Genomic DNA, 19,831 nt, shown 5'->3' with positions numbered 1-19,831 from the left:
TATATATATATATATATATATGTGTGTGTGTGTGTGTGTGTGTGTGTGTATATGTATATATATATATATATATATATATATATAATATATATTTATACATGTATATATGAACTCACTTCTCATGCTCTCCCTACCATTTCATTTATATTCACATCCTTGTACCTTGAGAATATGCGCTAACACATCACCACCATCTTTGTTGCTCACTCTTATTCTTGCTCTCTCTCTCTCTTTCTCTCCCTCTTTCTCTTTCCAGCTTTCTCTTTACCCAACTGGGGTACCCATATATATCTCCTCTACCGCAAAAAACTTGTTTCTGTTCCTCTGTCATACACTAACCTCTCATCACCTGGCACAAAGCAGCCTCCTTCAATATCCCCACTCTCCATGAGGAGCTGTTGTCTTGAAAGTTACTTGGTGACCTAACCGACATTGGTGCCACATGAAAAACACCTAGCCCACACTGTAAAGTGGTTGGTGTTAGGAAGGGTATCCAGCCATTAAAAACCTTGCTGAAGTAGACAGTGGAGCTTGGTACAGTCTACTGACTTACCAGCCAACCCATGCCAGCATGGAAGACAGATGTTAAATGATGACAATGATGTGTGTATGTATGTGTGTGTGTGTGCCTTGCTATTTGTTACACATATCCCCAACTGCTTGACAACCAGTGTCAGTTTGTTTATTTCGCTGTAACTTGGCAGTTCAGCAAAAGAGACTGATAGGATAAGTACCTGACTGAAAAAAAAAAATGTCAATGCTGAGGTCAATTGTATTTAACTAAAACCCTTCAAGGCAATGCCTGAGTGTGAGAACAGTCTAGCGATTGAAAGTGAAAGATCAAAGATTCTCTCTTAAGGAAAAAATGCAGGCAGATAATATAACCTTAGATATACTATGTCTGAAAAACATAAAAAGACTGGATGGTTACGGTTGGAATACCTTTAAATCATAAGTCTGCTTGATCAGACCTGTCTTGGAGCTAAATACTTCAGACTACTCTGCCAACACAGCCATGAGTATAGATTATACTACTCAGAGTCTTGTTCAACACAATTATCCATATTCTCTATACTTTTTCATTATTTATTTGTATTTCTGCATATGAATTTTACTTAGAGAGAAATATTGACTTGACTAAGCTGTTTAGGGTGAAGTATTTGAAGATTTTCTACTCCAAGAAACAATTTTCTTATTTCACAGATTTTTTTAAAAACCTGTTTACATTTTCATTACATTTGAAAAACGGAATTTCGGTTTCATAACTTTATATTCAATAGGTAGTGCATGCAAAATGATGCTTTAAAATCCTGTTTTAAATTCTATTAAATTTATATTTTATTTGTAACAGTAGAATATTATATTCTACTGTATTTTTGCAGCAGAAATATTTAAAGCATTTTATAAGATTATTCCACTCTTTTTTAACAAAAATTATTGTCATACATCAACAATATCAAAACAATGTAAATTTAGAAAAAAAAGCACAACAGTAAATGAAATTACATTAAAAGAAATTGAACAAAAAAGAGGGGAAAATATAAAATAAAACAATGTCATTCAGATGAAAGTCTTTTGTGTAAATGGTTGTCATTATCTCGAGTACAGTACAAGCCTGCTGTATGTTTTTGTTTTGAATCCGGTGTCAACAAGATGACGACAACAATTGCAGCAGAGCTTGGATTGTCTTGGCATATACATTAACGCTATTTATTGTTCATTAACCCCATCCTCCTTCATTAATTGTGATCATATTTTTATTTTTACTTATTTTCATTGTAAACTACTGTTTAAAACAAAAACTCGTGTCTGAGTTAAGTGTTATCTACCATAAAAATAGCATCGAGCAGAAAACCAGTTTTTCGCATTCGCAGCACCGAGGTGTTATGGCCGTGTTCGAGACCAATCACAGCAGCAAAGTTTTGGACGATACAATTCCTCTGACATGTGTAATTGAAAGTGCACAAAATGCTGGAAGCCACATTGTAAGTCTTTTGAGGAGAGTGCAAAGCAAAAAAATGCCCTCCTCTTTATTTTTTATTCTTGTTCGAAAGAAATCCTACCTATTACTATAACGTTTTTTTTCTTTTAAAATTATCGGTTTTATAGATGAATAGTTTCTTCATTGCCTCTTGGTATATGGCTATGAAAAATAACGCCTGCATGCTACATAGAATTGCTTATCTGTGTATGTCTGTGTATATTCATTCGGACATTCAGATCCAGGTGACAGTTTACTTGGTTCAACGACTTCCTTAATTAGAAGCCTTTCAAGAAGCTAGTTTGCAAGAGCATTTCTAAGATATCTTCTGTACTTTCGTGCTTATATACGCCATGTATATATATATATATACACACACAATGCCACTGAGTGTATGTTAAAAAAATTATTTTCTTGTATAACCCTCAGCAACGCCCACAATTATTCGACTTGTCTTCGTATGTTCAAATAAATATATATATATATATATATATATATAAGGTTTTTAAACTTTTAAATTTTCATATTCAAAAGAGACATATATATATATATATATATATATATATATATATCACGTGTAGATTTCGAGTCGAAGCTGAATATGTATTTAAGGAAATCTTTTATGTATGAATTTATTTTTATCCATCTTTTTCGTAATGAATGATAATAGTATTAGTCAAGAATTCTCACTTTAAAGCTCACATGTTTATGTTACGAGCCAATTTTTCCTGATCGTAGTTAATGACAGTATCTGATTCACTTGACTAAACATGGTAATATGTATGAAGGAGGCTGGAGATTTAAAGCTTTTGGTGTTCATTCTTTTCCCGCTAAAGAAACTAATGAATAAGATCACTACATACGGAAACGAATGAAACCTACATACAAGAATACGTACACCACCCGTTTTCGACCTAACAAAAACCCTAACCACTGAATGTACGTATTCTTTACTTTCGCCCACTTTTACTTTCAAACCTTTCACTTACGACTAGAATGTAACTTTGTAGAATCGAAGAATACTTAAAATTATCGCAAATCTTGCGAGATAGGGAACGTAAAACTGTGGTTTACTGTACTAGGAATAAAGTTCAGTTTGTTCGATTAAAAAAGTAAAAATCGAATTGTTTCTATCTTAGTAAGTCCATTCAAGTGGTGGTTTATCGATCCTACAGATTGTTGTACGCGTGTCATATATGCGTTTCCTCCGAATTTAGCTTTCATTTTAAAACCCGAGTTATAAATTAATTACCCCCCCCCCGTATTTAAATAAATTAATTAATTCCCCCATATTCCGATTTTCATTCATTGCGATGAAAAGAAGGGCGGAATTTTGGGATGAGCACCCCGACCGTAACGTAGATTTTTGTATTAATCTTCGTAGCTTGTAGTTCTGCAAAAGAAAAAAATCGAAATTTTAATTTTCTTCTTTCTTCGTTTCGGATCACGCATCCTGTGATAAACAATTTTTTTTTTTTGTTTTGCTTTTGTCAGTTTTCGTAAATCATTTTTATTTTAAATGCGAAAGATTACGATTGTACGAGAGAAAAAAATCCGATATTCTGGATTTTGTGGTATGAAAGAAATGTTTACGAAAACATTCATTCATTCATTCATTTTGTTTTTGCGTATGGCCAATGAAATTTCGACACATGCAACTTTCCAACCGTGACCATCCTTTTCCTTAACCACTAACGCCAATGTAAACTCTAACTGAGCCTTAACCAATAATACATATAAATTGTGCCTAATTTTATTGAATATTACTTCAGCACATACGCAAAACCCAATTTTACTATTTATTTTGAAAAATTTTGTGCTTTCCAGTGTTAATAAAAGTAATGAGGACTAGATTAACAGTTTTACCCACATGTGCCCCACCCCGATTTTGTTTCCTCATAACTTTACGAACAACGAATATTTTAAAAATTTACCTATTTTTTAATGAAATTTTATACAAATTCGCTTCATATGGTGTGGATTCTGATTATATCGGAATTTGTCTTGGAACATTTTTTCTCAGGGATTGGGAGAATTGTTTTGGAAAATCCATGTGTCGGTTTGTTTCTTATAACTTTCTGAAAAATGGCTATTTTTTTTAATGAAATTTTCTACAAATACAAGATTTATTTAGTATATATAGTGATATGTGTATGTGTAAATTGCGATATAATGGGAATCTACTCCACCTGAAGCGTATTTGGAAAATAAAAACATACCCTTTTTTCAGGAAATTATGAGGAAACATAGTCAAGGGGAGCGCGTGTGTAGATATGTCCATGCATATATACGTACGTACGTAAGTACCAGTCAAGTACTGGGGCTGATGTAATCAAGTAGCCCCCTCCCTCAAAATTTCAGTCCTTGTGCCTATTGTAGAAAGGATTATTATTAAGGTGGCGAACTCGCAGAATCGTTAGCACACCGGTTAGAATTCTTAGAGGCATTTCGTCCATCTTCATGTTCTGAGTTCAGATTCTACTAAGATCGACTTTGCCTTTCATCTTTTCGGGCTCGAAAGGCTAAGTACCAGTGAAACACAGGAGTCGATGCAATCGACTATCCCCCTCACCCCACATTTCAGGTTTATTAGGGTTGATGTACTCGACTTACTCTCTCCCAGAAATTTCAGGCCTTGTGCCTGAAGACCCGGCAAGCCAAGTAAGATCGTTGCCAGTGCCCCTGGACTGGCTCTTGTGCGAGTGGCACATAAGATGCACCATTTTGAGCGTGGCCGTTGCCAGTACCGCCTGACTGGCCTTCGTAGGATTTTCGAGCGAGATCGTTGCCAGTGCCCCTGGACTGGCTTGTGTGGGTGGCACATAAAAGACACCATTTCGAGCGTGGCCGTTGCCAGTATCGCCTGACTGGCCTTCGTGCAGGTGACACGTAAAAGCACCCACTACACTCTCTGAGTGGTTGGCGTTAGGAAGGGCATCCAGCTGTAGAAACTCTGCCAAATTTAGATTGGAGCCTGGTGTTGCCATCCGGTTTCCCCAGCCCTCAGTCAAATCGTCCAACCCATGCTAGCATGGAAAGCGGACGTTAAACGATGATGATGATGAAGGCAGCGAGCTGGCAGAATTGTTAACATGCCAGACAAAATGCTTAGCAGCATTCTGTCTGTCTTTAATTTGTGAGTTCAAATTCCGCTGAGATGAACTTTGCCTTTCATCCTTTCTAGGTTGATAAAATAAGTACCGGTTCAGCACTGGGGTCGATATAATAGACTCATTCCTTCCTCTGAACTTGCTGGTCTTCTGCCAAAATTTGGTATCATTATTATTGAATTACAGTATTCTCATGTCAGCCACTTTACCAATTGGTTTCATACTGAGTGTTGAGATAACTCTGGCAATCTTCAGAAAATGCTGGAAAGAATAATATGGTGTGGGGTCTTTGTCACAGGAGATCTGAAAGTGTCACATTTGGTCTGTGGGTTTGCCATAATTTACAGAAAAATCTCCAGCCTGTCTTTGAGTAGGGATATTTTTCATGCTTCAGCTCTATACTAGTTTTAAGAATAAGATTAAGTATATGCCTGTCCCTAACCCCAATAAGAGAAAATGCAACTTCATGGTTTACACTTCTATTGTCTATGAACATAAAGTCTTGTGTAGCCTGAATCTTCCTGAATTTAGTTAATAAACACTGCCCCTAAACTCATAGATACAGGAAAATATTTAACAGACTCATCCTGACTGTCTCTTTTAGCTATGCTCCTAGCATAAAAAGAATATTACCAGGTAGGTCCAAACCTGAAACAAAAGTAATGTCTGCCAAAATCATTGTGTATGAGTTGGAGGAGGCATCAAAGGAGCCCGGTGGAGTGATGGATGTGTGAAAATATGTGGATGTGATTGGTCTTTCAGGACCAGATTCAACAACCTCCACTCCTTTTTTACATCTAACAGAGATAAATGTTACATCTATAGTAAACCACATATAGACATTGAAGAAAAATGCTGCACATGATATCTAGTAGAGGTTACTGGAAAAGTGTAAACCTTACTTTAACAGCAGTAGGAGATGCAGGCTCTGCTTGATTGAGAAAACGATCATACTAAAGAGCTCTCTCCATCTGGCCTGCCCCCATGAGCACAGACTTTTCCCTAGCATACTGGCTGACTGCACCATGAATATAAACATTGGAGCACCCCTTTAGTTACTCTGTAATGCCCAGCATGCTAACGATTCTGCCAACTCGACGCCTTATTGTATCTATTAATAATATATCCACTCAATTAATATATGAATGCTTGTTTTTGTTGACTCATGGATTTTAGATAACTATATATATATATATATATATATAAAATCTCCACTTAGGATTTCAGCAGCAGCTAGCTGTTCCCTTTAGCTATCTGTCGAGTCACTACTACTTGGGGCTTGGTTGAGATTTGGGTAGACTAACTTGCTGTATTAGTGATAGAGGTTGAGTTGTACAATATATCTACATATGATCTCTCACAAACATTATGTTCCTGAAAAGTCTTCAACTGCTGTCACACTCCCCCACCTCTTCAATACCCTCCCACCTCTCTATCACACTCTCTCCTATTGTACTTTCCCACCCATATATCAAAGGATAGCATTGGATTTTCCATCTTCAACACCCACTTCCACCTTCCTTATTACTCAATCTCTCTTTCCCTTCAGATGTCTGTGTAACATGGGATTGCATTGGATGTACTCATATACTAATCCTCACCCTTCTGAACACCTGGCCATCACTCCCTCTCTGCCGTCATTCTCATCCTCACTTGTCTCCATTACTATACATCATTAACTCTCACTCTTCCAGCAAGCATGTAACTGTAATCACTGTCTCTCTTCCATTTCTTCTTTCTTTACTACTGTCTCACCTCAATTACTCTGTTTCCACCATACTCTTGTTTTTCTTAACTCTCACTCTGATTCACTACTCTTTCTCTTATCAACTCACTCAGTCACCTCTTGAATAAAGAAAAACAAAATAATGAGGACTCTTTAGTCTTGTGGGATTACAAGCAGTTCCAGAAGTGTTGGTACCATGATGAAATGCAACTGACATATTCTGTAAAGTGATTGGTGAGCATGAGGAAACAATGTAAAATTAAGAGGATCTTTAATCTTGCCAAGGACATGACAGCTTCTAGTACACCCAATATAGTCCAAAAATTGAATGGTGTTAGAAAAGCAGCCAGTTGTAGAAACCATGCCAAAAATGGAATGTCTATGTGAGATATTGTCCTCCAACCTGTTTAGGAAAGTTCTGAATAAGAACTGACTCAAACTGTGATAACTTGTCCAGCTCATGTCAACATAGAAAGCAGATGTAGAATGGTGATTATATACAAATTGTCTATGTTGACGTCTGTTTACACACACACACACAAGTGAATATATCTCTATATATAAATTGTAATGTGAATGAGTGTGTGTGTAGGTGATTTTATATAGTGTTGGCAGTAGCTGTTTTCTCATATCTGAGAATTTCAATTTTCTAATTACTTCCTATTGATGCCATTGATTACTGAGAAGACCATTCCTCATATAAGATAGGTGGGAACAAACATGGTGAGGAAGAATTAATTGAGAGCATGCTTGTTGCTGCATCTTGCATTCTTTACATGTCCTGACCTTTTTCCAGCTAATTTTTACTCTGACTACTATACATCCAGAATACCTTTCTCCGCTATTATTTAGGTCTTCTAGGTAACAAGAGCTATTGACTACTTCTCGGGAGCAAAATCTGGGTACAGGGAAAAAATCTATTTTCTGTATACTCTCAGTACTTACTACCCATGTGCACCTGTTGCATATGAATCTTTTTCTTTTCTGTTAGCCAACCTGTGATTTCACTACACCTTTTATGCTTAACACTGGCCAAATTGTATAGAATTCTTACCTACTACTTTTTTTCACACAGGGCAAGGTCATTCTCCTGATTGCAATTGTGTCCTATCTTTTCTATTTACTAATACTTTAGTGATTTCAAATTTCACTTGAGTCCTCTTGATTTCAGGTTTTGTTTCTGTGTATTTAACTCTATCACAGATTCAGCTATAAAAACTAGGTCTTTGCTTAAAGGAACTCCCTGGGCTGCTGGGTTTAAACTGTTCTATTGTGGCTTGCAGGACTATAATGAACTGAAGGAGGTACAGACTGAGACCTGGTATGCATCTCCCATCTTCTCACTCAGTTCATCATTCTGTTTACTGCTTTCATTTCACCTGACTGCACATCTGTACATGGCTAATACAGCTCTTTATCACAAGCCATTCATCCACTCACAGGGCACAGGTTCTATCAAAAGCATTCTCTAGGTCAGGTGTCAGCAACCTTTTGATAAAGGAGTGCCAAACCTAGCTTTCAAAAGCATTGTGCGTGCCAACCTCGTATTACTACTTTTATTAGTAGAGTTTATGCTTTTGAAACTTGCTATAACCGAAATACATTTTATTAGTCCTTTAATAACTCAAATTGTAGGGAAACAAATATAATTTTATTTAAAAAATTAATTAAAAATTTTTTTTCAAATTATAAACAAGTTATAAACAACAGTTACATTAAATTTCTATAAATTAATGAGAACCATGTCCCTGTACGTTTTTGTTTAATTTCTCAATATCAGGTGCATAATTTATGACTTTTAGCTTTACACAAGCTTCCGAATGTTGAATTGTCAGACAACTTCTTTGTGGACTCAAAACAGACTTCTTATGTGAAAAAATTTGCTTGCATGTATATGTTGAGCCAAAGGCTGAAAGCAGAGCATATGAGATTTTCTTCAAAGAATTAAATCTTTCAGACAATGACATCCAGCAATTGAAGATGGCAACAGACTTCTCCAAGCAGCTTCTTCCAAGAGTTTTTTGTAATTCCACAAATTTTGTTTTCCACAATTTTGAAGTTGTTAATTCTATCATTGCCATTTCAAAACTATCGACGTGCATCCACTCAAAAAGTGATAGATCAAATGGGTTCATTTTCAAATCAATCAAGTTAGGTTTCAAAACCTTTACCTCACTTGGAAAATTCTTCTTTCAACATTGCAATATATTTTTGAAGTTCATTTTAATTTACATTAAATTGATTTGAATAAGCTTTTACATTTGGAAAATATTTGTAAGTGTTGCTAAGTATATCATGCCAAAAAATATCTAATTTTAACAAGCATGATACAAATTTGTTCAAAACATTACCCCGACTAAGCCAACAGACATTACTGTTACACTACTACAATCATATTTGTTTCTTTGAACAAATTAATAGTATATCCATCCCCTATGTTTTTTCATTCAAATCCACGTAATACAACTATTTTACATCCACATCTCACCCATACACTATATAAAGCATAACTGAAGCATTTACGTTAGTAAATACAATGTTAGTGAACCTAGTTTATGATTTGTGATAGGAAGAGCACCCAGTTCCATGAAAAGTGGGAACTGGAAATACTTAATGATGACGGTAGATAAAAAGGGAATGTAAGTCTATCAATAGCAGTTTTATTGTTGAGATTAAATCTTTAAATCATTAGAGACAAGAAAATGAAACATCAGAATACCAGGAAACTATTTTCCAAATACAAAGTAGAAAAGGTTTGCAAAATAAAATATATTATTTTGCTCTGAGGAAAATTTGGAAAGTTTTGTTACGAGTAGAATTTTCTGGTATAGGGTTCTGTCTAAAATGTTAGATTTCTCTTCCTCATAGTGAACTTCTTTAAGTTATAAGAATATGTTTGCCTCCTCGTTGCAAACATATCCCATGTTTATGTAGTTGCTTAGCCCCAGATCAGCTTTGATTGAGTTGTATTATGATCATAAATATTCCTACCATTACAACCCATCTTTTGGGGTATTTAGGAATACATTGTCCAAAATATTCTCCCATTTTTTTAAAGATGGTAGTGATTTTAGGAAATGTGGCTACTATATAAATGCTATTTATATTTTACTATTTCTAATACCATCAGTCATAGTTGATATGATACATGATGCGCTGACACAGATTTCCAGTTTATAGACCTATAAAAGAACCATAACTAGTTGAGTTAATTGGCTGTAAGACTATATCATTGGATGGTTGTCAGATATCTATAGTTGATAAGAGCAGTTCCTTTTACCAGACATGACCAAGACACTTTTATCTTGCAATAGTCATTCGTACTTCAGATGTAAGTTGATACCATAATTATTATCTACTTAAAATAACAAGTGAAGCTCGAAATGTTGGATTCTACTCTCTTTGAATATAGTTTGAGAAAGATGAATTTTGACAAGTTTTGGTGGTATGTCATCATCCATCATCATCATTTAACATCTGCTTTCCATGCTGGTATGGGTTGTGCAATCCAATAGGTTATAGAATTTAATCTCACCTCCACCACAGACTCAACAGAACAACAAACGATAACTGATAATGACAGATTTATATGGGAAACTTCTGGCATTTCTTTTATGTTTGATATTTTTCAGTTTATATACATTCGAGGGAAGTAGGATTGGTTTAGACACTTAAGTGTTGTACTAAATACATTACATTAGTTTTGGTTTATGCCTTTTAATTCCAATTTAAAATCTTACATGTGTTTGACTTTACATTTCATCCATCTGAGGATAAATTTTAAATAAATAACCATTGATGCAATGTGGTATATCTCTTTCATTCAACAATTTATTCATTGAATAAATATTTGCTTGTTTGTTTTTGTTATAACTTTAGTTTGTTTTATTTTCAGGAATATATTGTTCGAGTGCAAAGGGGTGCTGTTACTGAAAATAACTGGACCATTAAAAAACGGTACAGTGATTTTGTGGCTTTGGATGCAGAGTTACACATGTCCAATATTGAACTAGCTATACCACCTAAAAAGATGTTTGGAAATATGGAACGAGAGTTTGTTGCTGAAAGGCAATTAGGACTGCAAGTATGTATGGATTTATCAGATTATAACTGATCTCATTTTAGAATCTACTGGTCGTGATCTTTTTCTTATTTTTTGTTGAAAAAAAAAAAAAAAACATATCTAGATATTATACATGTTTGTTAAAAGGCCTTAGAGTCAATGTTGCAAAGACCAAAGTTCTAGTAAGTTGGAAGGCGAACACATCACTCACCCTCTCAGGTAGGTGGCCCTGCTTGATCTGTAGAAAAGGTGTAGGTAGAAACTCCATAAGATGTACCCAGTGTAAGCTATGGACACATAAGAGGTGCAGCGACATCAAAGGAAGATTAACCGAGAAGATAGCTTTTGTATGTGGCAGATGCATAGGGGCAATAAACACCACAGATGCTCAGAAAACAGATTCCATCACACTCCAGGGGAAGAAACTAGAAGTAGTTGATAACTTCCACTACCTAGATGACCAAGTTAGTAGTGGGGTGGATGCTCAGAGAGTGTTACCACTAGAATAAGAATAGCCTGGGCAAAGTTCAGAAAGCTCCTACTACTACTGGTGACAAAGGGCCTCTCTCTCAGAGTGAAAGATAGATTGTATGATGCATGTGTGTGAACTGCCATACTCCACGGCAGTGAAACATAGGCCATGACTGTGGAGGACATGCATAGTCTTGAAAGCAATGAAGCTAGTTGGTTCTGCTGGATGTGTAATGTCAATGTGCACACATGACGGAGTGTAAGCACTCTGAGAGAAATGTAGGACATAAGAAGCATCGGATGTGGCATGCAAGAGAGATGCTTGTGCTGGTATGGTCATGTACTACGGATGGATGAGGAGAGATGTGTGAAGTGCCACTCCAAAACACTTGAAGGAATCTGGGGTAGAGGTAGATCCATGAAGACATGGGATGAGGTGGTCAAGCATGACCTTCGAACATTGGACCTCACAGAGGCAATAACGAAAGACCGCGACCTCTGGAGATATGCTGTGACTGCGAAGACCCAGCAAATAAAGTGAGTTCACGGCTGTATCCTACACCAGCTTCGCACAACCAGCCCCAGCCCATTCAAAAGTACCTTGGATCGTAGGGTGATCTGCTGTGCTTGAGGAAACCTATTGAGTCAAGTACATCAACATCAAAATGAAAATCAAATGGAAATTGTAGTTGTGATACCTGTGCTGGTGGCACGTAAAAAGCACCATCCGAACCTGGCGGATGCCAGCGCTGCCTTGACTGGCTTCCGTGCCAGTGGCATGTAAAAAGCACCAACCAACCGTGGCCGTTGCCAGCCTCCTCTGGCCCCTGTGCCAGTGGAACGTAAAAAGCACCCACTACACTCACAGAGTGGTTGGCGTTAGGAAGGGCATCCAGCTGTAGAAACACTGCCAAATCAGACTGGAGCCTTATGCAGCCACCTGGCTTCCCAGACTCCAGTCGAACCGTCCAACCCATGCCAGCATGGAAAATGGACATTAAACGATGATGATATTATGACTATAATAATGATTTTCCACACTAGTGCAGATGAAGGTAGTAAATTAAATTAACCCTTGTATTTGACTACTTTTTTTTATAATGTATAGAAAGATGAAAATTGACTGTGGCAGTATCCAAATTTTGGAAAGTAGCAAACTCAAACTAAATACTTCAAAATTATAAAATAATCTCAAACCAAACATAATAATGATGATGATGATGATGATGATACTGACAATGGCATTTTTTATATTGTTACTGAGATAAAAAAAAAAAAAGTAATAAAGTTTGCTATAAAGTTATTTTTAAAACCTGTGTTTCATTATCTCCTAATTACTGTGAAATGACTGGCAAGTAAAGTATCATGCATAACAGGTCACCTTCCCCTTCACTGGTAAATATCACAACCATCCACTTCTAGCTGTACATAGAACTCAAGATCTGAAATAGTTGCCACAACAACACTAGTGTGTCGTCCCAAATCTAATGTTTTATCTGAAGAAGTATTGTTTTAGCATACTCCAACACAGGTTTTTATATGACTTGTTCTAAATGTATTTCTTATGTTTTCTACATGCCCTGTTTCCTTGTCACTACTTATTTCACCTTAGCTATATCGATTGATAGGAAATTGGAGTAAAGATTAAAAGGTTGTTCATTCATGATCTGTACTCAACACTCACTGGTTTAGCCAAAGAAGATTTAAATAGGCATCACATGTTGTTTAGCCCCCAGGCCCACTCTGATGAAGTAGTCTTAGACTCAAAAGTATTCCTGTCATGACTATCTGGTCTTTTGTTTAGGAATATCTTAAGTTGGAAAGAAAGTCCCATTGTATTTCAAGATTGGAAGAAACAAATGCTTCCTCAGTCTTAATTGATATACTTAATCAAGATAATATTTTCCTTCATTGATAACACAATCCCATCTGTTTGGCAAATTGTTGATCCTTTGAGCATCCAATTTTCTTTTATCTTTTACTTGTTTCAACTATTACAGCCCAAAGTAGAAGACACTTGCCCAAGGTACTGAACCTGGATCCATGTGATTGGGAAACAAAATTCTTACCACATAGCCATGCCTATATATACAATCCTTTTACAGGATGTTAAATGTAGTGCGAGAGAGATTGAGCTTCTGTTTTTAGCAGGTCAAGATACTATGTAGGGATTTCATCATCAGCTGTGTAATTTTTATAGGACTGAGAAGATATTGATTAAGAAATGGAAATTTTACCACAGTTGGTTAAATGCTGAAGAATATTTGAATTTACAACATGGGATATGATAGAAAAGAGTACAGCAGTACTGTCAGCACATAAGTGTTTACCCTAAATGTTTTTAATATTAGCTGGTCATAATTCTTTAACAGCATCAGAAATAGATGGTATAAATTTTAACTTTTAGGATTAATTATGGTAATTATATTTAAATTTGGAAATATTCCAATGGATAAAGATATCACAGATTTTTGTGTGACATTATTTTATACACAAATTTGCATTTTCAGAAAAGCTTTGGCATTAAAAAAAATAGTAACTGCATTCCATTGCTTATGACGATGAGGGTTCCAGTTGATCCGATCAATGGAACAGCCTGCTTGTGAAATTAACGTGCAAGTGGCTAAACTCCCCAGAATGTGAAAAGGCTGGCCTTTTGAAATACAGATACTACTCATTTTTGCCAGCTGACTGAACTGGAGCAACGTGGATTAAAGTGTCTTGCTCAAGGATACAACGTGCTGCCAGGAATTGAACTTGCAACCTTACGATCATGAGCCAAATACCCTAACCACGAAGCCACACGCCTTAAAAAAAAAGTATACACACACACACATATATATCATCATCGTCGTCGTTTAACATCTGCCTTCCATGCTGACATGGGTGGAACTATATATATATCATTATCATCATCATTTAACATTCACTGATGATACATATGTATATACACACACATATATATTATACAATGGAAAATTCACATACAGTACTCCAAGTTTCCTGGCAAGTCATGCGTATGAAGTTGTGTTCAATTGACAGTCAGTGTTCACCAGCAATTGTGTGAAGTCTCTATTCATCAGCTGACAAACAGTGTCACAAGTATTGTTTACTGATCATCAGTCAAGCAATTCATACCCATGGTTTGCTATGAAACTTGGAGTACTGTATGTGAACCTTCTATGGTTGTATAATATCATCATCATCATTTAACGTCCGTTTTCCATGCTAATATGGGTTGGACGATTTGACTGGGGACTGGCAAACCAGATAGCTACACCAGACTCCAATCTGATCTGGCAGAGTTTCTACAGCTGGATGCCCTTCCTAACGCCAACCACTCTGAGAGTGTAGTGGGTGCTTTTTACATGCCACTGGCACGTCCCTTATTTTAATGATATTGATGCCTGCTTCTCGTTTTGTTATACACTTGATTGTTAGTTATATGTAAAACGTTTTTGTTTGCAGGATTAAGTTATTTCTTATTTATTTTAATCTAATTTGGTACATTTATCTTTTCTATATTTTCAGCAATATTTGAATTCAATACTGGAATATCCTTTGTTGGCTTCCAGCTTGATTGTCAAACGTTTCCTCAATGCAAAGAATTACTCTGATAATCTACGAGGTAAGCACTTAGTTGCAACATAAAATTGATGCATGTTGGAAGTATAGTGTTTTGCTATGTTTGTTTGTCTTATGTAGATCAACTGAGGATTCATAATGGCCAAATAGGTACAATGCTGTTGTTTAGATCCACATCAACCTTGACTCAGTAGACCTATAATCAGAAGCATTCCAGCATGACTACCCCATCTTTCTCTTAAGCATTGTACATCTAGACCTGTTATTCAGTGTCTCTCTCTCTTTTCAAGATGGTACAGTGTAATTTGAATGTAACTTGGCTGCTATTTTTAGCAGGATATACAATGATGCAAAGGTTCCTTCACTGGCGGGCAAGATATCAATCATTTCTGTGGGGAGAGACAAAATTTTCATCTGTAAAAGCTTAAGTATATATGTTTCATTTACCTGTCTGCAAATTAATTAACAAATGAGACAGGACAGTTTTAACGATGGTGCATGGAACAAAGTAGAAACTGTTGCTGTAATAGAACAATCCATTTAGCTCTCCTGGAGAAGATGTATGTCATCTGGCAACTAAAGCTGGGTTGTATATAAGTGCAACATTATACATTCTGGCAGGAAGAAACTGCAATTTACCCACTCTCTCCATAACGTGTGTCTAAAATCATCTAAAAGGCCAAAAGTGTCTTAGCATCACTCTGTAAGACCTTTGTCACGGACTCATTGGCTAATTATTTAAAGCTATTTATGTTATTGTATGCCCACACAGTTTATATCTACAGTCTAGAACCTGCACCTTATTCAGAATATTGATTTACTAGAAGCTGCCCGAAGACATGTACCTCAACAAATACCCTCTGTCACTCACCATGATATCTTGGGTATCTTGCTTCTCTGAGGATCACTACACTAAAGATTCCACATTATACTCTATTTTCCAGCAAAGCTATGGCCACCTTCTTGATTCAATATCTCTATCACCTATGGATATGCTTACAAAATCAAAAAGCAGTGCAGCACCCTTGACTTTCAGAGAGATTTTTTCATACTCAGAATTGCTGTCTTTTTTTACTTGATTTATTGCTGCTTTCTTTTCCCTTGTTTACTCTTTTTTGACAATTTGCAGTTCACATGAGCACTATACAACAAACTTATAACTATATATATGTATATTTCTATACATATGTTTATTTTTAGAGACTGCCTTACAACATGTTTCTATGATTTTCCGATCTGAACCAAAATGGGAAGTAGTGGAACCTCTACACAATCTTGGTGAGTTTTTTTTTTTCTCCCTTTTTTTATTTCAGAAGATAATAGGAAATCCATTTCTGGATCGATAACATAATTTAGTTTTTCATTTTGGATGGCTTTCTGAAGGCTATTTCATTAATGTTGAAAAAGTAATAACCTGTTTTGAGTTAACTTGACTGAAACAAAGAACATATGAAGTACAACTCATAATGCTTAACTTCACAACATACAAAAGTTAATATTACTTTACTATAATGATTTTAGTCTCGTGTATTTATTTATTTATTTCAGGTGGGGTTTTTTTTTACTACTTCCTCTGAAATTATTTAGGAAGTTACCTTTTCTATAATATATTTTGACTGTTTTGTTAAATCTTCATAATGTTCTGGCTGTAAATTCCAAAATCCTATAGTACAGGTTTTGTCAAAAGTACCAACAGGAGTAAAATATTTCCTATTGAATTTTGTTTATTGCTTGTTTGGATTCTTCTATATCTACTTAATCACTGATATATAATTTATCACTTCTCTTTAGTTTCTAATTGTTATTTATATATTCAGGCCTACACAATACATATTTAATGTAATTTGATGTATATTTTGGTTCTATATAAGAGATATTATGCTTTTAATTTTTACTAAACTTGATTTGTTCTGTGATGAATGCAATACTTCTTACTTAATAACAATGTCCACACAAATGGAAAAGACATCAAAGTTATTAACAAAAACTACTGTTACCATTGACTACATATTTAACGTCCATTATACTGCAACAATGCTAAATTCTATTTCTTTTTCCTATAAAAAGTATTAAACTAAACCAAAACAAAACCTAGCTTCCTGTACTTCTTTTTCTAAAAGTAATAGATAGTTTCTGTTATCTAGGTGACCTAATTAGAAGTGGAAGAGGATACTTCAAAAGTATAGTTGCTAGAATAAGAATTAGCTGGAGAAAATGCAGAGAACTTTTACCTCTGTTGGTAACAAAAGGCCTTTCTCTCAGAATGAAAGGCAGATTGTAAGATGCTTATGTACAAACAGCAATGTTACATGTTTGTTAAATTTGTGCTGTGAATGCAGAGGACATACAAAGACTAGAAAGAAATGAAGCTATCATATTCTAATGGATGTGCATGTACAACAAAGTACAAATGTGCTAAGAGAAAAATTGGGCATAAGAGAGATCATATGCGGTGTGCAGGAGAGAATATTGCTCTAGTATGGTCATGTGATGCAGATGGATGAGGACAGCTGTATAAAGACAGCTGTATGAAGAAGAGGAAGACCAAGGTAGATGTTGAGCACCTCAGAGTAGATGATGGGGGACCAAGATGAATGGTGATATGCTGTGCTTGAGAAGATCCTTCCTCAGAAGAACTGAGATTCTGTCAAGCCTTCCTCCAAAGCTCATATTCTAACATTCATTTTTCTCTCAATCATTTGCGTTACCCTATTTCCTTCAATTTCCTCTGCGTCCAAATCATTTCCTCTCTCTAATCATTTGTCACACTATCTTCACTCAGTGCACTTACCTACACATCCACCTTTTCTGCTCTTCTATCCTGTTCTGTCTTGTGTTCACATTGCACCCAGATCTTAAATCTCTCTCTTTCTCTCTCAATTTCCTAGTGGGCAAGACATGTATTCACTTCTTTTGCAAGGCACCTGCTCCTAGTCCCTCTGTCATAGTTTCTTATCCCTCCATTCTGTATCCCACTCAGTTGAGAGGTCTTATTTTATGGGTACTTGGCAACCTCATTGGTGCTGATACTACATAAAGAGCACCCAGTACACTCTGTTAAGTGGTTGCCATTAAGAAGGGTATCCAGCTGTAGAAACCATACAAAAGCAGACATAGAATCTGGTGTAGCCCTCTGGCATGTCTATTTTTGTCAAGCTGTCCAACCCATGCCAGCATGGAAAAGGGAACATTAAATGAAGATAATGGTAATGATGCATGCCTCTCTTTGAAATCAGACAAGAAATATTGATAGTTAGTGGTGGCATATTTCTAATCTTGGAGTAATTATCTTTCGAGTTAAGAACTGTGCCTTTTATTTATTGCCAGTTTTTATTTCATATTCAGTAGCAAGCTTTCCTTCTCATTCCTTTATATATATATATATATATATATATATATATATATATATATATATATATATATATATATATATATAATTTTGATGATTTGCAAAACTTTGAAATCTTTCCATGTTTTCTCTATCTCTTTAAAGGTTGGCGATTACGGAAACATTATATTGTAGTGAAACCTTATGAAAATCCAAAAGAAAGACAGTTATTGTCATGGGTATGTAAACTGTTTCATTTATGTTGTTATGCATATGTAGATTATTTGATTGATATTGTTATGAGTTTATACAACATTTTGTTGATGTTGTTATGGGTATACAGACTTTCATTTATGTTATGAAGACATAAACTACTTCACTATGCATATATATTATTTCCTGAATATTAACAAAAGATAAAATTGAACTATTCAAATGATGATCAACTAATAATTACATCACAGTGATTTCAATATATTCTTAGTCTCATTCATTCTTTATTCATCTTAGTTGCAAAGAATGTTTAGTGGATGACAAATATAATTCTGGAAAGAAACAATGAATTATATTGTTTAGTGGGATGACATTTTTAGTTGGGTAAAATATTTTTATAAGACTTAAAGAAAAGTTAGCAAGTGTGAAGGAGCTGAGGCATACATGAAGGAAAAGGTTGTTAACATATTACTGTTTACATACCAGCTAGTTTTATTTGTTTTAGTCTCTTATATCCTATTTAATGATGTGTTTTGTCTCTGTTGCAGAATGATTATGGACCTTCTAAGTTTTTACCTGCAAAAGAATTAATGGCTGTGATAAAGCTGCTTCCAAATCTGCAGGTAGGTTAATTTCAAAATATTCCTCAATCCATGTGAATATATATTTGAAAAGCTGTCCAACTAATAACAAGAGTGGAAAGGTAATGTTGAAATGTTAAAAAATAAATTATAATATTCTGCAAGTCATGCAGTTAGATGTTTTGTAGAAAAGAGAATCACCTATTTTAATCTTAACATGTACCATGCAAGTCACATTAAAGGAACTGAAGGACACATTTTGCAAAGCTATTGGCAGGATCATTATAAAGGCTAGGTAACAAGGATATCATCTAACAGGTGGGGGTTTCACATTCATGACGGGAACTATTAGGATGGATACAGTTCTAAGTATGGAAGATGTGGACATTGTTCAAGAGTAAAGAATTCATATTTCTGTGGCTTGGCCAGAAAATTCAAATGATCACAAAGAACACAAAATCTATTGTGGTAGAAACAGAAGTTTTGGTTGGTGAATTTAGATTGAAAATTAGGAAAGTAACAAAAAGAAATAGGATTGAGAAGCCTCGACTTTTGATATAATAAACATACCTAGCCATTCTACTCACTGTATCAAGTTCTACATCAGATAACATTTGCACTACATAAAATTTGTTTTTTATTTTAATTTTCTTTACAACTTTTACATTATTCTCTCTCTCTCTCTCTCTCTCTCTCTCTCTCTCTTTCTCTCTCTCTCCCTCTCTCTCTCTCTCTCCCCCCTCTCTCTCTCCCTCTCTCTCTCTCCCTCCCTC

The 19,831-nt window shown here is 35.4% G+C and overlaps 1 protein-coding gene across 1 annotated transcript in view; it reads left to right on the top strand.

Moving 5' to 3' along the window:
* The first annotated feature begins 1,621 nt into the window (after positions 1-1,621).
* LOC106878940 (PX domain-containing protein kinase-like protein) overlaps positions 1,622-19,831 on the top strand; it is a 52,707-nt gene continuing 34,497 nt past the window's right edge. Inside the window, exons 1-6 of the mRNA XM_014928312.2 lie at positions 1,622-1,985; positions 10,713-10,901; positions 14,883-14,979; positions 16,137-16,214; positions 18,430-18,503; positions 19,026-19,100. Coding sequence (XP_014783798.1) covers positions 1,887-1,985; positions 10,713-10,901; positions 14,883-14,979; positions 16,137-16,214; positions 18,430-18,503; positions 19,026-19,100 — 612 coding nt within the window. The 5' untranslated portion in view covers positions 1,622-1,886. The remainder of the gene's footprint in view (positions 1,986-10,712; positions 10,902-14,882; positions 14,980-16,136; positions 16,215-18,429; positions 18,504-19,025; positions 19,101-19,831) is intronic.

This window comes from Octopus bimaculoides, chromosome 1, assembly GCF_001194135.2.
Source record: "Octopus bimaculoides isolate UCB-OBI-ISO-001 chromosome 1, ASM119413v2, whole genome shotgun sequence".
Classification (NCBI taxonomy): Eukaryota; Metazoa; Mollusca; class Cephalopoda; order Octopoda; family Octopodidae; genus Octopus; species Octopus bimaculoides.
The sequence above is the reverse complement of the archived record's forward strand: the minus strand, read 5'-3'. Positions and strand labels throughout refer to the sequence as shown.